This window comes from Macaca mulatta, chromosome 10 (assembly GCF_049350105.2).
Source record: "Macaca mulatta isolate MMU2019108-1 chromosome 10, T2T-MMU8v2.0, whole genome shotgun sequence".
Lineage (NCBI taxonomy): Eukaryota > Metazoa > Chordata > Mammalia > Primates > Cercopithecidae > Macaca > Macaca mulatta.
In genome coordinates this window covers 78,370,160-78,390,489 of record NC_133415.1, presented here as the reverse complement: position 1 = coordinate 78,390,489, position 20,330 = coordinate 78,370,160, and the positions used below count along the sequence as shown (strand labels likewise).

Genomic DNA, 20,330 nt, shown 5'->3' with positions numbered 1-20,330 from the left:
ATGTCTTTGCAGTTTTATGGTAGGGTTTTGTTTGTTTGTTTTAAAGTAACTTTAGTGCAGGGTGGGGGTAGGGGGAAGAAACAAGTGAAAAAGCAAAAAATAAACCAGGCACAGTGCCTCATGCCTGTAATACAAACACTTAAGGAGGCTGAGGCAGGAGGATGACTTGAGCTCAGGAGTTTGAGACCAATCTGGGAAACATAGTGAGGTCCTATAACTACAAAAAAAAAAAATATATATATACACACACACACACACACACACACACACACACACACACACACACACACATATACATATACACACACACGCACATTAGCCGGGCATGGGGAACACGCCTGTACTTCCAGCTACAGATTGACACTGAGGTGGCAGGATCACTTTAGCACAGGAGGTTGAGGCTGTAGTGAGCTGTGATTGTGCCACTGTACTCTAGTCTGAGTGACAGAGCAAGACCCTGTTTCAAAAAAACAAAACGCAGTCTGAATAAAGCTTTCTTTTATTAAAGCAAAAAATGAAAATGAATCTCAATTATGAGCAAAAAAAAAAAAAAAAAGATTAATTTCAGAGTCCTTATATATACAGTGACTCAATTACTTGGGAAGTATCTAGCAAGTTTGAAGCCTAGTGCTACAAAGCTATTCTTTAAGAATGTATGCCCAAAAAGAAAACAAGACAGAATGCACGCCTGAAATACACATTGTAAAACAAAGTATCCAAACTTGTTATTTTTTAAGTTGTCAAGATTCTCTTGCTACATACTGTCTCTTCTGATAAGCAGCTGTTCTGAATTCAACCCTATCTTTCCTGACCCGGGTAATACTGTGGTAGAGAAGAAAAACAACTATCGCTAATTTTTTCATTTCTTCCTTGTCAAAGGAATCTGTTTCCCATCCACTAACTTAAATACCTAAAGGAATATAAAAAATAGATTAATACACACATACATATAATATACTTTGAGATACTTACATAATTTAAGTGGACAGAAAACATACTCCATCCAAAGACACACCATATTCTACATAACTTCTCCAACACCCCCCAAAAAAACCTTTGCCCCCAACCCACCAATGTTCCTACAAGAATTCCAATCACATCTTTATTCTGCATCATGAACATTACCAGCTTAAATTTCATTTGCATTTATATATTACCTTACAAAACAATTCTAAAGTACCTTGCCTAGCTACCTTTCATAGTCACTTTTCCAGTTCTGCTTTGCTCCCTCCCCTCCCCCCGAGTCATTTAATGAACACTGCTACGCAAAATTAACCACACTTCCCAGTCAAGGTAGATAGATTTATACCAGCAGTTCTCACCAAAGGCAATTCTGCCCTCCAGGGGATTATCTGGTAATGTCAGGAGGCATTTCTGGTTGTCACAACTGGGAGTGGCACTCCTAGCATCTAGCGGGTAAAGGCCAAAGAGTGCTGCTGAACACCATACAATACACAGAACAGCCCTCCACAAATAATTAATTGTCCAGCTCCAAACATCAATGGGCTCAGGTTGAGATGTGGGCCAAGAGTCCAGGCTCCATGTTAGCTATAAACCATGTATCATCACATTTACATCAATTATAAAATGTAACACTGATATATATATATATATATTTATAAATGTACATTGTCAAATATTCATCTCACAGAGCGCAAGACCACTAGTGTGGAGTCATGTCATATTTGGATACGAAATTCCCTATTTGGCAACTCTACCATTTTGGTTAGAACACACAATACTACACTAGTGAAAACCTTCCCTTTGGTCAGGCACAGTGGCTCATGCCTGTAATCCCAGCACTTTGGGAAGCCAAGGCGGGTGGGTCACCTAAGGTCGACCAGCCTGGCCAACATGGTGAAACCCTGTCTCTACTAAAAATACAAAAATTAGCTGGGCATGGTCGTGGGCACCCATAATCCCAGCTACGCAGGAGGTTGAGGTGGAAGAATCGCTTGAACCTGGGAGGCAGAGGTTGCGGTGAGCAAAATTCGTGCTACTGCACTCCAACTTGGGCAACACAGCGAGACTCTGTCTCAAAAAAAAAAAAAAAAAGAAAGAAACAAAAAAGGCCGGGCGTGGTGGCTTCATTCCTTATAATCTCAGCACTTTGGGAGGCCCGGGCGGGCGGATCATGAGGTCAGGAATTCAAGACCAGCCTGGCCAACACAGTGAAACCCCATCTCTACTAAAAATACAAAAATTAGCTGGGCATGGTAGCACGTGCCTACAGTCCCAGCTACTCGGTAAGCTGAGGCAGAAGAATCACTTGAACCCGGGAGGCAGAGATTGTGGTGAACCGAGATCACGCCACTGCGCCACTGCACTCTGCAACAGAGGGAGACGCCATCTCAAAAAAAAAAAAGAAAGAAAAGAAAAGAAAAGAAAAGAAAAGAAAAGAAAAGACTTCCCTTCATCAAAATAATTTCTTTTTTTTTTTTTTTTTTTTTTTGAGACGGAGTCTCGCGCTGTGTCACCCAGGCTGGAGTGCAGTGGCGCGATCTCGGCTCACTGCAAGCTCCGCCTCCCAGGTTCACGCCATTCTCCTGCCTCAGCCTCCGAGTAGCTGGACTACAGGCGCCCGCCACCACGCCCGGCTAGTTTTTTGTATTTTTAGTAGAGACGGGGTTTCACCATGTTAGCCAGGATGGTCTCCATCTCCTGACCTCGTGATCCACCCGCCTCGGCCTCCCAAAGTGCTGGGATTACAGGCTTGAGCCACCGCGCCCGGCCTCTAATAATTTCTTATACTATCTTCTGCATCTAAGAGTAAACATGGTGGCCAGGCACGGTGACTCACGCCTATAATCCCAGCACTTTGGGAGGCTGAGGCATGAGAATCACTTGAACCCAGAAGGCAGAGGTTGCAGTGAGCTGAGATTGTGGCACTGTACTCCTGCCTGGGTGATGGAGTGAGACTCTGTCTCGATTTAAAAAAAAAAAAAAAAAAAAAAAAAAAGGCCTGACATTTAAGTTACTGAATTACATTTAAGAGAGCAAATAGTCCATCACCCATCAAAACGGCTGAATGACCAACTTCAATCTTAACCTATAAGGTGCGCTTTCATTTGGTGTTTACTGTTGCGGTTCTCAACTAAGGACAACCTCATATACATGATTAAATAGTTGGTATTTTGCTATTTGTTGACTAATTTTAACTAACTATTTTAATCAACCGAATGGAAATCAGATATTATTCCTATGCACCAAAATCAACAGCTAGTACAAAATTATCTCTAGATTTCTACTGCATTAAGGCAAATGGAAAACTTAAGTAAATTTAATAAAAGGGAAATGAACTGATTATAAAAACTGAGTCTTATTCTCAAAGTTGTTTAGAAGAGTGACTACAGTAACTTAGCAGTAAACAGCTGCAGTAAGTGTACTATACAAAGCTATATACACAAGCACAAAAACACCTCCCAGAAAACCTCTCCAAAAGTCAACAAAGCATCATCTTCCACTTGATTTACCAAAGTCAAGCAATCTGGTTTGATTTCCACCCTGAACGCCCTCCCTCTCCAAATTTGATACCATACCAAATAAAAGCCTTGGGAGCTGTTCCAAATGCAATTTACTTGATTATGGACAGAGGCGAAAAGTCTGGTGCTGTGTTGAAGTATACAATTTTGGCATCCAGTTACCACCAAAACAGCAGTGACCAAGTAAAAGAAACGACTGTGTTGTGGAACAAAAAATGTATGCACCCACCCATACATCTTCTTCTAAACAAGGAAAAAAAAATCCCAACTTGGAAAGGGAAGGTCAGTTCTGGATATACATAAAAACAAGAGTAAGATGAAAAATGTTAGTCATTGTATGCACATGAGCTGACCAGAGAATGTAACCAACTCACCTATTACCTCACATATAGACTACACTTTCTGAGATAGGCCTCTGCTTTTTGGTTTTTGAAACCATAACATCTATTTTGTAATCTTTGAAGAGAAAGACTAAACAGCATTCTCATCTGAGATTCTGAGTAGTATTTAAATAACCCTTTTTAAAAGACTCAAGCAATTAGCAAAATATGACATGGTAATCTACATTTTTAAAAATTTCAGAGTTCACACTACCTGACAAAATAAATTTTACTCTGTTCTTTTCCTCAAACTTTCCCCACACGTGACACTACTGATTTACCAGCCTGGGAAACAAAAGGGGTATGAAGTAAACCAAGGTACAGGGACATTTACTTTAGAGCTAAATTAAAGTCAGATATTTTTAGCTAAAGTGTTTTGCTGGCTAAAAGGAACATCTCTGTTTTCCTTTGAATTTTTTCAAGGAAAAAAGCTGTTTCCAATTATCCTTGCCCTTTCCTAGGCCTTGGCAGCTTTGATCCTCCTAACTAGCTAAATAAAGTAATATATAAAATGCCTACCTTTCCCTGAGTTAATTTTCGCTCATCTTGGTGAAGGATCACTACAACCCTTGCTACATTTCTGATAAGTTGTGACTGTCATTCTGATTCCCGTATACTTGAAGCCAATATCTTAATCAAACATGTTAAGACATTAATGGGTCTTTATTAAGAAAGTGTTTCTGGAATAGGTTTAATTAAGCCAAGTTAATTCCTTGATCAACTTTCTAAACAATGCAGTAACATTTTCCCAAATGTTTTCCATTCATTTTATCGTGATATTATTCTCATGTGTATGTTTCATACATTTTTTTCCTGTTTCAACTCATACATAAAGATTCGATTCATCGACGTACTTTATGTACGTATCAAATTTTACTCACTTTGCTACGATGAGTTTTCTTTTGTGGTCATTATTTCTCAGAGTCCAGCTTTCCCATGTCGTTATTATGCAGATTTAAATGTTGTCTAGAATACTGGTTTTCTCTAGCTCTCGGTTCTCCCTAGTTCTTAAATCAGGAATGGATTGCACCATGTGCAGTTTTCTTGTTTGCTTGGTGTTATTTGTATCCATGACATTAGGAATTTTGAGGAAAAAAAAAAAAAAAGGACTAATACCTTGTGTTTATTTCTTAGTTAAGTCACAACTCGTCAGAAACGTAGCAAGGGGAAGCATGACGGGGTAGAGTAGTGGGTGAGAGCTGTGCAGAAATGGGAGGAGGCGACAGAAGAGTGTGAAGAAAAAACATCGGGTCCAAACATCCTGCTCGGTTCCATCAGTTCCTCTATGCAGGTCTACATCAGACTAAGACTAACAGCTGCCTTAAGGTGGAAGATCCTCTACAATTCATGCCCGATTTCTTTTCCAGCGGGCCAGTGGAGTCTGGGTAGAGGGCTGATAAGACACTTAAGTGATTGAGGCTCTCTCTCCTACCTCAGCAAGGCAGTCTGAAGAGCTTTGGGAAAAGTAGAGCTTTGGAGAGAAGGGGCAGCCGACCTAAAAAATTGTATCGAGGGCACTCATGATTATTCCTGGAATCTTTTCCTAGGAAAGGCACTTTGGTTTCTTGGAATAACTGAATTATACAAGCATGTCCTAGACTACGTGTCCAGGCAATTTCAGAAAATAAGCAGTTGTCAAAACACGATGAGTAACTTAGGGACAGAGAGCGGCGGTGAGCCAGGGGGCCGCTGTGGGGCAGGGGATGTCCCCAGAGGACCTCACCTGCATTTCTGGTGTCTTTGTTCCCGGACTCAGTACTCTGCATATTTGCGGTGGTCCTATGCTCCACTTACCCTGCTACGCCTCAAATGCTCCACGTATTTTTTAGAAGGGAACTAAGCCCCAGGCAGCCTAGCGGAAGCGCGGCAGTGAACAATAAAAGTCGAGTGCGTCCCAGCCACCGGTTTAGCGCAGCGAACGCCCGATCGCCGTTCCCCCGCTGGCAGTGCCCGGCCCGAGGACCCCGCCTGCGCCTTGGCCCCGACGCCCCCAGCCCCGCCGCGTCCCGGGACGCCCTGACAGCTCGGCCCGCCACGTGAGCGGCCGCCCGGCCCCCGCACCCGGCTCGCCGCCTCACCTGCCGGGTTCGCTAGTCCGCAGGTCCGCGTCGCCGCCGCCCCGCCCGAGAGCGAGGACCACAGGCAGAGGTACCGTGCGCCCGCCGTACGCGCCTCGCCAGCGCTCCCCCAGGCGGCCTGCCGCGGCGCCGAGCGGCAGGAAGCGGCTACGCTCAAACCGGTTTCAGCTGCTCCAGACCAAACTGCCAGGCCACCCCAAGGGGCGGGGCCGGAGGGCGGTGGGGCGGGCCCTGACGTCACGCCCGGCGCCATCCCAGCCAATCGGCAGCCGCGCGCGGGGGGTGCGGGCCCGCGCGTTCCTGGAAAGGGCTGACGTCTGCGGCCGAGGGCGACCGGGCATCCCCCGTGTCCCCGCAGCCCTTCTCAGCCGACCCCAGCGCCAGCACCTTGACACCTGCCCTGGGGTCATAGGTGTGTACTGTGGTCCATCAAAGCCGCCTCAGAAATAACCCACGTGGGCCGGGCACGATGGCGCACGCCTGTAATCCCAGGACTTCGGGAGGCCGAGGCGGGCGGATCACGTAAGATCAGAGTTGGAGACCAGCCTGGCCAACATGGTGAAACCCTGTCTCTACTAAAAATACAAAATTAGCCGGGCGTGGTGGCGCGCGCCTGTAATCCCAGCTATTCGGGAGGCTGAGGCAGGAGAATCGCTTGAACCCGGGAGGCGGAGGTTGCAGTGAGCCGAGATTGCACTCCAACCTGGGCAACAAGAGCAAAACTCCATCGGAAAGAAAGAAAGAAAGAAGGGAGGGAGGGAGGGAAGGAAAGAACTGACTGTGGAGCCTGGAGCTACAATTCAGAGTTGAGTTGTATTTTTTTCCCGTGTTTGAAAACGGGGGAAATTACCAGTACTGATGTTTTCTGGAAACTGTCTTTCGTTGCAAAACAACAGTCACACTTAGATCAAATCATTAATTGAAAACGATTAAGTCACCTAAGCTGGATGAGAGTTTATACCCTTGCTACGCAAAGTGTGATCGACAAGCCAGTAGCGCCTGCCAGAACTCAGAATTGCAGACTCCCAGGACCATCCCAGACCTGCCTTATCAAATCTGCCTCTAGCAACATCCCCAGGTTAACAAGTATGCAAATTAAAGTTTGAAGGAACTTTTTTGAAAGCAGACTCTCCCTGCCAGAGTCGTAGTTTATTTTCTAAAAAAATGAGCCCTAACAAAAAAAATTTTATTTTTTTCCTCTCCTTTGGTGGTCTCCAGAAAGTTAATCAGCATTTGCCACTTGAAGTTCTCTTACGAAACTTTACAACTTGCCGGGCGCGGTAGCTCACGCCTGTAATCCCAGCACTTTGAAAGGCTGAGGAGAGGGGATCAGGAGGTCAAGAGATTGAGACCATCCTGGCAAACACGGCGAAACCCCATCTCTACTAAAAATATAAAAATTAGTCGGTTGTGGTGGCACACGCCTGTAGTCCCAGCTACTTGGGAGGCTGAGGCAGAATTGCTTGAACTCAGGAGGTGGAGGTTGCAGTGAGCCTAGACGGCGCCACTGCACTCCAGCCTGGCAACAGAGCGAGACTCCGTCTCAAAAAAAAAAAAAAAAAACTTTGCAACTCACCTAACTTACAGTGTTACCTTACCAGTATCAAAGTTACTCTCTGGTTACTGTCCAATATAAACTTATATTAGCAGCTTTTACTTAAATAAAGTGAGATATTGAAAAGTAAAAAGAGGCCTGGTGTGGTGGCTCACGCCAGTAATCCCAGCACTTTGGGAGCCCAAGGCGGGCAAATCGCCTGAAGTCAGGAGTTTGAGACCAGCTTGGGCATCATGGAGAAACCCCATTTCTACTAAAAATACAAAAATTAGGTGGGTGTGGTCGCACGACTGTAATTCCAGCTACTTGGGAGGCGGGAGGCGGAGGAACTAGAATAACTTAAGCCTGGGAGGTGGAGGTTGCTGTGAGCCCAGATTGCACCACTGCTCTCCCACTTGAGTGACAGCTAGACTGGCAAAAACAACAACAAAACAAAACAGAAAACCAACTAAAAAGAACCACCTTTTGGGAGATGTTGAAGTTCTCTTACAACAAGACATAGAGAAATAGCTCGAGTTGCACGCTGGTTCAAAATGGGCCTACTAAAAATGTGTTTGGATTGGATGAGCTCTAGCTTTAGGTAGAATTTCTGGTTTTATAAATCGGAATGTTCTCTACCACATTTGATATTTAGCTTGGATTCAATCCCAGAAAATTTCTGACAATGTCATCCATTCAGTTAAATAATTAAGTGCCTGCTTTATGCTAGGCTCAGGATGCAATAGTTTTTTGATAGTACTCATTTTAATCCCAGATTTCTTAAAGAATTAAAATTCCTTCTGGTTATGTGCCATTACCCATTAAACTCTGCTGTCCTACATTTCCTACGTAGCTTGGAGTGAATTTCCTCTGTCATACTTCAGTGATGAATTTTTTCAGAAGAGTTTGTTTCCTTAAAATGTTTACAGATCTGTATTTTTCTTTTCTTTTCTTTTTTTTTTTGAAATGGTTTTTTTTTTTTTTTTTTTTTTTTGAGAAGGAGTTTAGCTCTTGTTCCCAGGGTGGAGTGCAGTGGCGTGATCTCGGCTCACTGCAACCTCTACCTCCCAGGTTCAAGCAACTCTCCTGCCTCAGTCTCCCGAGTAGCTGGGATTACAGGCGCCTGCCACCATGCCCAGCTAATTTTTTTCTTTTTAGTAGAGATGGGGTTTCAGCATGTTGGCCAGGCCGGTCTCGAACTCCTGACCTCAGGTGATCCACCCACCTCAGCTTCCCAAAGTGCTGGGATTACAGGCGTGAGCCACCACACCCAGCCAGATCTTTATTTTTTTCTATAACCACCATTGAGTCAAGCTATTTGTCTAATGTTTATAGTTCCAGTTAATAGACCTAATCCAAGGTCTAATGTTTATAGTTCCGTTTAATAGACCTGCTCCTTCCCTAAATCCTTTTGAAATGACAGAAGAATTATACATGTTCAAAAGATGCCATCAATGGCCAGAAACAGGAATGTCTAGAACAGGGGTTCTTTTGGCTCCCCTGGGTCACGTTGGAAGAAGAAGAATTGTCTTGTACCACACATAAAATACACTAACACTTTAGATAGCTGATGACCTTTTTAAAAATCGCAAAAAAATTTATAAAGTTTTAAGAAAGTTTACGAATTTGTGTTGGGCTGCATTCAAAGCCATCCTGGGCCACATGTAACCCCTGGGCCATGGGTTGGACAAGCTCATTCTAAAAGATATGGAATAAACCAGTAGCATTAGAAGATGGGCAGAGAGGCTGGGAGTGGTGCCTTACGCCTGTATTCCCAACACTTTGGGAGGTCGAGGAGGGCGGATCACGAGGTCAGGAGATTGAGACCATCCTGGCTAGCATAGTGAAACCCCATCTCTACTAAAAATACAAAACATTAGCTGGGCGTGGTGGCACACACCTGTAGTCCTAGCTACTTCGGAGGCTGAAGCAAGAGAATTGCTTGAACCTGGAAGACAGAGGTTGCAGTGAGCCGAGATCGCGCCACTGCACTCCAGCCTGGGCGATAGAGCCAGACTCCATCTCAAAATAAATAAATAAATAAATAAAAAGACTGACAGAGAAGCATATACCATCCAAGAGAAGAAGGAATTCCTGCAGATGCCATTTTACACAGCCTTGCTTAGAAACTCTTTGATAATGCAACGTATTTTAGATTACTCCAAAATCACGCTGCTCTGATTGGGATATTTAAGTAGAATATAGATAATTAGAATATAGGTAATGCATTCCCATATTCCTTTCTCCCAACACTCTGTGAAATGTTAACTTTTCTTTCCTTTATTTTCTTTTTTTTTTTTTTTTTTTTTTTGAGGTGGGGTCTTGCTCTGTTGCCGAGGCTGGAGTGCATGATCACAGCTCACTGCACCCCTGACCTCCTGAGCTCAAACGATCCTCCCACCTCCACCTCCCTAGTAGCTGGGATCACAGGTGTGTGCCACCATGCCATTACACCTGGCTAATTGTTTTTTACTTTTTGTATAGGTGGGGTCTCATCATGTTGCCCAGGCTGAACTTGAACTCTTAGTCTGAAGAGACTCTCCCACCTCAGCCTCCCAAAGTGTTGGAGTTACAGGCATGAGCCATGGCTCCCAGCCATAACTTTTCAAGCACATGGTTAATGAGATCAATTTAGGTCTTACCTGATTACTTCCAGAAGAGCTCCATATGTTTTGAATTATATAAAATATTTAACATTCATTCTTGTACTTGATTAAATAATGAAATACGTTACCTCATTTGTCTGAAATCAGGACCACAGGATCTCACCTTATGCCATCATTTTTTGAAAAACTGTAGTAAGGAGTCTGAGCCTACTCTGGCTCAGGAGGCTGCCTGATTTAAAAAAAGAAAGAAAACAGTACCATTTCAGCCTGGGCAACAAAAAAGTGATTGTAGCTAAAAAAAAAAAATATATATATATATATATATATATTTATATATTTTTATATATAAATTTTATATATATTTTTATATTATATATATATATATATCTCCACGTCAGATATATGGCAAAATATGGTGGCACCAGGCAGTAGTACTAGCTACTCTAGAGGCTTAGAGGGGAGAATCTCTTGAGTCTGGGAGGTCCAGGCTGCAATGAACCATGATTGTACCTCTGCACTCCAGCCTGGGTGACAAAGGGAGGCTATGTCTCTTAAAAAAAAAAAAAAAAAAAAAAAAAACAGCAGTATTGATGCAAAAAACTCTAGACATAGAAGCCAGACATGGGCTTGAATCCTACCATTCACAAGTGGACTTTTTTTTTTTTGGACACAGAGACTCACTCTGTGACCCAGTCTGGAGTGCAGTCTTATAATCTTGGCCCACTGCAGCCTCCACCTCCCAGGTTCAAGTGATTCTCCTGCCTCAGCCACCCAAGTAGCTGGGATTTCAGGTGTGTGCTACTAGGGCGCCCAGCTAATTTTTGTATTTTTAGTAGAGACAGAGTTTCACCATGTTGGCCAGGCTGGTCTTGAACTCCTGACTTTAAGTTATCCTCCAACCTTGGCCTCCCAAAGTATTGAGATCACAGGCATGAGCCACCGCACCCAGCCTGTGACATTGTAGACATTAATCTTTGGTAAAAGTTTTGCTGCTACTGGTTTATTTATTGATGTATGTTTTGACACAGAGTCTTGCTCTGTCCTCCAGGCTGAAGTGCGATGGTGCTATCTTGGGTCACTGCAGGCTTCATCTCCTGGGTTCAAGTGATTCTCCTTCCTCAACGTCCCAAGTAGCTGGGATTACAGGTGTGCACTATTACGCCCAGCTAATTTTTGTATTTTCAGTAGAAACGGGGTTTTGAATTGTTGGCCCAGCTGGTCTCAAGCTCCTGACCTCAGGTGATCTGCTGCTTCGGCCTCCCGAAGTGTTGGGATTACAGGAGTGAGCCACTGGTTCTGGCCAAGACAGGATCTTGTTCTGTTCTGAGACTATGGGTGCACATCACCATGCCTGGCTAATTTGGGGTGTGTGTGTGTGTGTGTGTGTGTGTGTGTGTGTGTGTGTAGAGATGCAGTCTCACTATGTTGCTCAGGATGATCCAGTGATTTTTTTTTTTTTTTTTTTTTTTTTGAGATGAGATCTCACTCTGTCACCCAGGCTGCAGTGCAAGTGGTGCAATCTCAGCTCACAGAAGCATCCGCCTCCCAGGCTCAAGCAATTCTCCCACCTCAGCCTCCCAAGTAGCTGAGACCACAGGTGCGTCCCACCATTTTTGGTAGAGGGGAGCTTTTCCATGTTGCCCAGGCTGGTCTCAAACTCCTGAGCTCAAGTGATCCTCCCACATCCACTTCCCAAAGTGCTGGGATTACAGGCGTGGGTCACTGTGCCCGGCCAATACACGGATTTTTTAAACCAACCACCAACTATAGCTTCTACCATTGTGAATTTCCTTTTGTGGTCATTATTTCATGAGTCCAATTTTGCAAGTCTATATTTTGTTGCAAAGTATTGATTCTTCCAACAATGTTTACGTAATAGCACAGCTTACCTTGGCAGTTTTAGCTATTATCAGCTTCATTTTGCACTGATTCTTCTCCCAGAAATATTAATTATGATTTGGATAAAAGAATAATCACATATTTATCTCTTGGTCAATTCATGAAAATATTTTTATTATTCTCAGATATTCCACAATTGCTCTACTGTGAGAATCTTTTTTTTTTTTTTTTTGAGACGGAGTCTCGCCCTGTTACCCAGGCTGGAGTGCAATGGCATAATCTCAGCTCACTGCAACCTCCGCCTTCTGGGTTCAAACAATTCTCCTGTCTCAGCCTCCCAAGTATCTAGAATTACAGGTGCCCGCCACAATGCCCAGCTAAGTTTTGTATTTTTAGGAGAGACAGGGTTTCACCATGTTGGGAGGCTGGTCTTGAACTCCTGACCTTGTGATCCACCTGCCTCAGCCTCCCAAAGTGCTGGGATTACAGGTGTGAACCACCGCATCTGGCCAATACGGTGAGTTTTTAAACCAACCACCAACTATAGCTTCTACCATTGTGCTTTTCCTTTTGTAGCCACATTATTTCATGAGTCCAATTTTGCAAGTCTATATTTTGTTACAAAGTATTGATTCTTCCAGCAATGTTTGGGTAATAGCACAGCTTACCTTGGCAGTTTTAGCTATTATCAGCTTCGTTTTGCACTGATTCTTCTCCCAGAAATATTCATTATGAGTTGGGTAAAAGAGTAATCACTTATACTTATCTCTTGGCCAATTCATGAAAATATTTTGACTATTCTCCTCAGATATTCACAATTGCTCTAATGTGAGAATCTTTTACCAGACTCAAACACTATCAATTTTATGTGTTTTATGCACCTCATTGGTGGCCCTGCTACTTGAATGAACTGTCCACGCCTTTTATTCCCTTGGCTTGAGTCCATGGGCAATTTCCCAAATTATAGTATGCACTACTTAGATTTCATGTAGGTGACAAAATTGTTAGTGTTTGCTATTGATTGTTCTTTTAGATAAAGATCAATCCTAAAGGCCGGGTGCAGTGGCTCACATCTGTAATCCCAGCACTTTGGGAGGTCGAGGCGGGCGGATCACCTGAGGTCGGGAGTTCGAGACCAGCCTGGCCAACATGGAGAAACTCTGCCTCTACTAAAAATACAAAATTAGCTGGGCGTTGTGGCACATGCCTGTAATTCCAGCTACTCGGGAGGCCACGGCAAGAGAATCACTTGAATCCGGGAGGCGGAGGTTGCAGAGAGCTGAGATTGTGCCATTGCACCCCAGCCTGGGCAACAAGAGTGAAACTCCATCTCAAAAAAAAAAAAAAGAAAGAAAGAAACGAAACAAAACAAAGATAAAGATTAATCCTATATTAAGAAGACCAAGGAAGTGCCTCAAATGTGAGCCTTTAAACCAATTTTAAATTGGCTGCAGTGTTTTGGGTGTATTACTTTCCAACTTCTTGAATCCATCATAAGATCCAAATGTCTGGAGCAAGAAAGGTTCACATGATAAGATCAAAAGGTCTTCTTTGACCCATTTCTTCCTTTATGAAATGGGAATGTAACACTACAGGATGGCCTGGTGCGGTGGCTCATGCCTGTAATTCTAATGCTTTAGGAGGCTAAGGTGGGAGGATTGCTGGAGACCAGGAATGTGAGACCAGTTGGGCAACATAGCAAGACCCCATCTCTAAAAAATAAAAATAAAAAATTAACCAGCCGCGGTGGCTCACGCCTGTAATCCCAGTTACTTGCAAGACTGAAGTAGGAAAATTTCATGAACCTGGGAGGCAGAGCTTGCAGTGAGCCAAGATTTCACCACTGCACTCCAGCCTGGGTGATAGAGCAAGACTCCATCTCAAAAATAAATAAATAAATAATAAATAAATAAATAAATAAGGGCCAGGCATGGTGGCTCACACCTGTAATCCTAACACTTTGGGAGGCCTTAGCAGGTGGTTTGCTTGTGCCCAGGAGTTGAGGCCAGCCTGGGCAATGTGGCAAAACTCTATCTCTACAAAGATATAAAAGTCAGCCAGATGTGATGGCATGTCCTAGTGGTTTAAGCTACCTGGGAGGCTGAGGTGGCAGGATTTCTTGAGCCTGAGAGGTTGTGGGCTACAGTGAGCTCTGATCACACCATTGCACTACAGCCCAGAGGGGAGACCTTGTCTCCAAAAGAAAGAAAAACAAATTCAAAAGCCATCTCAAAAGTCTAATCTTAGGTTCTGTAACAGTGATGTTAATTGCAGGAGTAACTGGAGAAGTTACAAATCTTGTGATTTCCAGAATAAAGATTTGTAATACATCTGCATCTTAGTCAAATTTAAACCCCTCCCATCCTCCTAACCTGTAGCCTTTCGTTAGTTTTACAAAGGCAGTTTAGTTTTGAGAAAGGCTGTTTTTAATTTTTTTAATCTTTTTCCTTTTCAGGGCGGGTGCGGGAGCCAGATCCTGTCTCAAAAAAAAAAAAAGAAAGAAAAAAAAAGAAAAAGTTTTTTTTTTTTTTTTTTTGGAGACAGAGTCTCACTTTGTCCCCCAGGCTGGAGTGCAGTGGCGCGATTTCAGTTCACTGTAACCTCCACCTCCTGGGTTTAAGCGATTCTTCTGCCACAGCCTCCCAAGTAACTTGGATTACAGGTGCCTGCCACCATGCCTGGCTAATTTTTGTATTTTTAGTAGAGATGGGGTTTCACCATGTTGGCCAGACTGGTCTTGAACTCTTGACCTCAGGTGATCTGCCCGCCTCTTCCTCCCAAAATGCTGGAATTACAGGCGTGAGCCACCGTGCCTGGCTTTTCTTTTTTTCTTTTTTTCTTTTTTTTTCGAGAAGGAGCCTCACTCTGTCACCCAGGCTGGAGTGCAATGGTGCATTCTTGGCTCATTGCAATCTTCGCTTCCCAGGTTCAAGCTATTCTCGTGCCTCAGTCTCCCAAGTAGCTGGAATTACAGGCATGTGCTACCATGCCTGGCAAATTTTGTGTTTTTAGTACAGGTGGGGTTTCACCATGTTGGTCAGGCTGGTCTTGAACTCCTGACCTTAGGTGATCTGCCTGCCTCTGCCTCTGCCTCCCAAAGTGCTGGGATTACAGGCGTGAGCCACCACTCCTGGCTGGCTTTTCTTTTTCATTAAGAAACGTATGAATGATTTTTTTCCCCCTGCTTTTTGAAATGGAGAGTCACTCTGTCACCCAGGCTGGAGTGAAGTGGTGTGATCTTGGTTCACTGCAACCTCTGCCTCCTAGGTCAAAGCGATTCTCCTGCCTTAGCCCCCAAAGTAGCTGGGATTACAGGCATGAGCCACCATGCCCAGCTAATTTTGTATTTTTAGTAGAGACGGGGTTTCCCATGTTGGCCATGCTGGTTTCGAACCTGTGACCTCAGGTGATCCACCTGCCTTGGCCCCCTAAAGTGCTGGGATTACAGGCGGGAGCCACCGCCCACCCGGCCCAATGAAGCTTTAAAGAAAAATTACCACCTTTAACACAATGTAACATAATTGCAGCTCTTTAAGGCATGTGTAATATAAACTCTTTAGAAATCAAGACCTTATAAAACGAAGAAGCCAAAGTTATTTCAGAAAACACTGAACTGAGCCATTTTGTTTCCTCCCTGGTCCATTTATTATGATGATGAATAATAATGTTATTATGATTATTTTTTGTATCTTTCCAAATGCCTCTTGGTCCTGTGCATTCTGCATTAAAATGGATTCCCTAAGGGAATTCTTTCTACTGCTTAAATGTTTCAACAATTCACTGGCTATCTTTTTATCATTTTAGTGAAAATATTGATGACTGTCTACAGAATGAGCTGCTGTTTACAGGGTATATCCTTAATGTGAACAAAAGAGCTCTAACAGCGCGGTTACCACGCACCAGGCTCAAAATCCCAGCTGCCAACTCCAGGCTGGAAGCCAGCCAAAGTGAGCTAGGACTGGAGTCAGGAAGACAGGGGTTCTTGGCAATGGCACCCAATTAATTATGTGCATGATTTAGATGGGGGAAGATTAGAGGCCATGCTTTTGCTCTCTGTTCTACTCCTGACTTGCTGGCTCATATCGTACCTTTGTTATTTACTTACAACATGAAAACAAAGAGTGACGACTCACACTTCCTTGCCTTTATCTGTTATATCTCTATTTTGCTTTCCTATAAGCAGGCTTTCAAGGCAAGGAGGTTATTTTATTTTATTTTATTTTATTTATTTTTTGAGATAGAGTTTCGCTCTTGTTGCCCATGCTGGAGTGCAGTGGCACAATCTCAGCTCACTACAACCTCCGCCTCCCGGGTCCAAGCAATTCTGCTGCCTCAGCCTCCCGAGTAGCTGGGATTACAGGCATGCACCACCACACCTGGCTAATTTTGTATTTTTAGTAGAGACGAGGTTTCTCCATGTTGGCCAGGCTGGTCTCGAACTCCGCACCTCAAGTGATCTGCCCGCCTCGGCCTCCCACAGTGCTCGGATTACAGGTGTGAGTTACCGTGCCTGGCCCTGGCAAGGACTATGTCTTATTGATCATACCAGTTGTTATGTGCACAGTTGCTGGAACATAACAGTACAAATATACTCACAGAGACTGCTGAAAATTTCAGGAAAAAGTATTAGGTTTGTCAACCCTAGATGTCAACATTTTATTTATTAATCATATAACAATGCAGGGCTTAGCTACTGAAGAGGTTTTTTTAAAATGTATTGACTTTGGAATGCATACCCCAACCCAGCACAGGCCCCCACCATGCCCTGTTGCTCACTCTCCTAATCATGCATTTCATATTTCTGGCCTGGCCCAGGATTCCAGGCTTTGGATTTCAGGGTAAAGAACAAACTCCTGATTATCTCAATCCTGTTCAGTAAAGGGAACTTTATCCTCTTTCATGAAAATAGTTGGGCATCCTGGCTATGTCCCTTGCTGTATTTTCCTGCTAAAAGAGCAAATTAAATCCAAACCCAAGGTGCATAGAGAGAGGGTGGAAATCATCCAAACCATTTGGAATTCACCAATGCTATCATACAATCAATTAATGTGACTACATATAAACAGGCTAAGAGATCAAAAATGAAATAATAAAAATATTTTCCTAAAGAAAAAGGAAGACAGACTAGGTGGGGTGGCTCACGCCTGTAATCCTAGCACTTTGGAAGGCTGAGGCAGGCCGATCACTTGAGCCCAGGAGCTTGAGACCAGCCTGGGCAACATGGCGAAACCCCATCTCTACTAAAAATACAAAAATTAGCAGGGTGTGGTGGCGTGCACCTGTAGTCCCAGCTACGCAGGAGGCTGAGGTGGGAGGATCACTTGAGCCCAGGAGGGTAAGGTCACATTGAGCCAAAATAGCACCACTGCACTCCAGCCTGTGTGGCAGGAGCGAGACTCTGTCTCAAAAAAAAAAAAAAAAAAAAAAAAAAAAAAAGAGTAAATAAAATAAAAATAAAGAAAAAGGAAAAGAAAATAAATACCAAGGGAATATGAAAGTAATGATTAGCATTCTAAGGTTTTTTTTTTTTTTGAGACAGCGTATTGCTCTGTCACCCAGTAGCAGGGACTCCCGGAACCTGCCGCCACGTCTAGCTAATGTTTGTATTTTTTTGTAGAGATGGGGTTTTGCTATATTACCCAGGATGATCTTGAACTCCCAAGCTCAAGCAATGCACCTACCTTGGTCTCGCAAAGTGCTGGGATTACAGGTGTGGGCTACCACCCTAGCTGGTATTTTTAAAAATCAGAGTAAGTGGTCTTTACCTATTTAATACAAACATTATACCTATAACTCATGATTGGAAAACTGAATTAGGGCCGGGTGCAGTGGTTCATGTCTGTAATCCCAGGACTTTGGGAGGCCAAGGTGGGCAGATCACTTGAGGTCGGGAGTTCAAGATCAGCCTGGACAACATGATGAAACCCAGTTCCCACTAAAAATACAAAAATTAGCCAGGCATGGTGGCACGCACCTGTAATCCCAGCCACTCAGGAGGCTGAGGCAGAAGAATCACTTGAACCAAGGAAGCAGAGGTTGAAGCCAGCAGAGACCGCACCGCTGCACTCCAGCCTGGGCGACAGAGCGAGTCTCTATCTCAAAAAAAGAAAAAGACTAAATTATAGTGTGTGCAGTCAACCAATGCCCATCAGAAATGAAAACTATCTCCTAAGTTATTTTATTACTCAGCCAAGTATGGAAAATAGCATTTGCGTGGGCATGGTTGCTCATACCTGTAATACCAGCCGTTTTCGAGGCTGAGGTGGGAGGATCCCTTGAGGCCAAGGTTTCAGATCGGCCTGGGCAACATAGTGAGATACCATCTCTGAAAAAAAATTTTTTAATAGGGATTAATAAATTCTAATATTGGTTTAATCTGAGCGCTGGTAGCTTACACCTGTAATCCCAGCACTTTGGGAGGCCGAGACAGGCGGATCACTTGGGGTCAGGAGTTTGAGACCAGCCTGGCCAATATGATTGAGTTGTATGTTTTACCTCATGGCATGAGTAAAACATACTAATCTTTTAGTAGAGATGGTGAAACCCCATCTCTACTAAAAATACAAAAACTAGCCGGGCATGGTGGTGAGTGCCTGTAATCCCAGCTACTCAAGACACTGAGACAGGAGAATCGCTTGAACCTGGGAGGTTGAAGTTGCAGTGAGCAAGATCGCGCCATTGCACTATAGCCTGGGTGACAGAGTGAGACTCCGTCTCAATCAATCAATCAATCAATCAATAGTATTAATTGATTTTAGAGAATTTGTAACCACCCAGTGGGTTCACCTTGCCTGCTACCTAGACAGAGCTGATTTCTCAAGACAGGGGAATTGCAATAGAGAGAGTAATTAACACAGAGCTGGTACAGGAGACTGTTTTATTATTACTCAAATCAGTCTTCCTGAGCATTTGGGGATCAGAGGTTTTTCTTTTGCTTTTTTTTTTTTTTTTTTTTTTTTTTTTGTGAGAGTGTCTCGCTCAGTTGCTCAGACTGGAATGCAGTGGCTCAATGCTCAATCTCAGTTCACTGCAAACTCCGCCTCCTGGGTGCAAGCAATTCTCCTGCCTCAGCCTCCCAACTAGCGGAGATTACAGGCGCCCGCCACCACGCCTGGCTAATTTTTGTATTTTTAGTAGAGATGGGGTTTCACCATGTTGGCCAGGCTGGTCTTGAACTCCTGACCTCAGGTGATTCGCCCACCTCGGCTTCCCAAAGTGCTGGGATTACAGGCATGAGCCACTGTGCCCGGCCAGGGGATCAGAGTTTTTAAGGACAACTTAGTGGGTGGGAGGAAGCTGGTGAGCCGGGAATGTGAGCCAGGAATGTGGATTGGCCATGTCAGAGACGAAATTATAGGGAGTTGAAGCTGTCTTCTCGCACTGAGTCAGTTCCTGAGTGGGGCCACAGGATCAGATGAACCAGTTTATCTTTCTGGGTGGTACCAGCTGATCCATCAAGGGCAGAGTTTGCAAAATATCTCAAGCACTAATCTTAGGAGCAGTTTAGGGAGGGTCAGCATCTTGTAGCCTCTAGCTGCATGACTCCTAAACCATAATTTCTAATCTTGTGCCTAATTTGTTAATCCTACAAAGGCAGTCTAGTCCGCAGGCAAGAAGGAGGTTTTTTTTTGGGAAAAGGACTGTTATTGTCTTTGTTTTAAACTATAAACTAAGTTTCTCCCAAAGTTAGTTCAGCCTATGCCCAGGAATGAACAAGGACAGCTTGGAGGTTAGAAGCAAGGTGGAGCTGGTTAGGTCAGCTCAGTTATAATTTTGCAATGGTGTCTTCAACATTTTTCTGGGTTTTGGGAGAGAATCTCCAGGCAGGGAATTCACAACAGAAGAGTTCTATAGAAAAATGGCCTCAGGTGGCGGGGTACGGTGGCTCATGCCTGTAATCCCAGCACTTTAGGAGGCCAAGGTGGGTGGGTCACCTGAGGTCAGGAGTTCGAGATCAGCCTGGCCAACCCGGTGAAAGCCCATCTCTATTAAAAATACAAAAATTAGTCAGGCGTGGTGCAGGCACCTGTAATCGCAGCTACTGGGGAGGCTGAGGCAGGAGAATCACTTGAACTCGGGAGGCCAAGGTTGCAGTGAGCCGAGATCATGCCATTGCACTCCAGCCTGGGGGACAAGAGTGAGACTTCATCTCAAAAAAAAAAAAAAAAGAAAGAAAGAAAGAAAAGAAAAATAGCCTCAGGTTGGGTGTGGTGTCTCATGCCTGTAATCCTAGCACTTTGGGAGGCTAAGGTGGGATGATCAGTTAAATCCAGGAGTTCAAGACCAGCCTGGGCAACATGGTGACACCCTGTCTCTACAAAAACTAAAAAATTTAGCCAGATGTGGTGGCTTGTGCCTGTGGTCTCAGCTTCTTGGGAGGCTGAGGTGGGAGCATTGCTTGGGCCTGAAAA

At 44.0% G+C, this 20,330-nt stretch overlaps 1 protein-coding gene across 2 annotated transcripts in view; it reads right to left on the bottom strand.

Annotated features, from left to right (window-relative positions):
- GPCPD1 (glycerophosphocholine phosphodiesterase 1) overlaps window positions 1-6,208 on the bottom strand; it is a 65,970-nt gene extending 59,762 nt beyond the window's left edge. Inside the window, exon 1 of one of the 2 annotated variants that reach the window (XM_077951259.1) lies at window positions 5,941-6,208. In XM_077951259.1, the coding sequence (XP_077807385.1) occupies window positions 5,941-6,193 (253 nt within the window). In that variant the 5' untranslated portion in view covers window positions 6,194-6,208. The remainder of the gene's footprint in view (window positions 1-5,940) is intronic. The other variant, XM_015149460.3, reaches the window with a different exon arrangement.
- Window positions 6,209-20,330: the final 14,122 nt, after the last annotated feature.